Below are 1,125 nucleotides of genomic sequence, written 5' to 3'. Positions count from 1 at the left end.
AGGCGACTCATAGCAACCCTATGAAGGAGAGTCCTCAACGCTTGGGTGTCTTTCATCCTCTCTCCAGGTTCATAGGGTTTCTGGAGGCAAGCTATTACGAAGTGGATGCCACTCCTCCTTCCAACATATATGGTAGAAGTTTGTCTCGTGAGGGGTTCACAGCAAGCAATCCGTTTTAAATGTACCAATGACCCACCTGTGCCATCATCCACGTTCTCGACCTCCATCACCTCCGTATTGATCCTGCCACGAAAAAGGTAGCGATGTCCATCTGTAGATGCCTTGCTGTTCTTCAACCGTCTAACAATGGAATGAAATAAAAAACTTGAATACATGAATCTTTACACAAATCCCTGGGTAGAGTAAGGGAAGACACCAAGCACCAATATCAATATTAATCTATTGTTTTGTCTTGGAATCATGTCTACCCATTTACAATAGTACAACCAGCTTTACATGAGGTGGCTTACACATAAATTTTTAAAGTAAAATGGAACTTTATTTAGACTAGAAATACCGTACTTGTTTGAAGGTGAATGTGTGCTTTAGTTCAACATAGGTGCCCAAAGTCTTGCCATAACTAAAAGATAGTTCTTTTAAAATTTCAGCTGTGTTTCTTTTATCTTCATTTCATTTTCCAATTAGTAGATAATTCATTCATCTTTTAAGTACTCCAGACGATTCCTCCTAAACGAAATTGACTGTATTGGATATCCTTAAACTACTATGCAGCTAGAAAAATATCTTTCATTTATTCCTGTAGAGAGAGCACTCTGGTGGCCTAAAAGTAAGTAATTATGCTGCCAACTCAAAGGCCTGGTTGGAATCCACTTGCTGAGAAAGACAGACAAACTTCTACGTGATTTAAAGGCTCTGAAAATCCTCTGGAGGGTCAGCTATGAATCGGTTTCAATTTGACAGCATACAACAACAAGAACATGTGGCTTTAATTACCTAACTACATACTCTTGAACATGTCTATTAATAACATATCTATAATCTTTCATATGTGAAATGATATGAAGAAATGATATGAATTTAAAGAAATAACATATGAGCAAGAACCTATGGTGATGAAGGAAGAAGTTCAAGCTGCTTTGAAGGAAGTAGCAAAAAATAAGGCCC

The 1,125-nt window shown here is 37.9% G+C and overlaps 1 protein-coding gene across 1 annotated transcript in view; it reads right to left on the bottom strand.

Annotated features, from left to right (window-relative positions):
• Positions 1-1,125, bottom strand: part of PREX2 (phosphatidylinositol-3,4,5-trisphosphate-dependent Rac exchange factor 2) — a 409,408-nt gene that overhangs the window by 259,055 nt on the left and 149,228 nt on the right. The window contains exon 8 of the mRNA XM_006880444.1: positions 197-300. Within this exon, the coding sequence (XP_006880506.1) occupies positions 197-300 (104 nt within the window). The remainder of the gene's footprint in view (positions 1-196; positions 301-1,125) is intronic.

Source organism: Elephantulus edwardii, unplaced genomic scaffold (genome assembly GCF_000299155.1).
Source record: "Elephantulus edwardii isolate Elephantulus edwardi_28Jun2011 unplaced genomic scaffold, EleEdw1.0 scaffold00008, whole genome shotgun sequence".
Classification (NCBI taxonomy): Eukaryota; Metazoa; Chordata; class Mammalia; order Macroscelidea; family Macroscelididae; genus Elephantulus; species Elephantulus edwardii.
The sequence above is the reverse complement of the archived record's forward strand: the minus strand, read 5'-3'. Positions and strand labels throughout refer to the sequence as shown.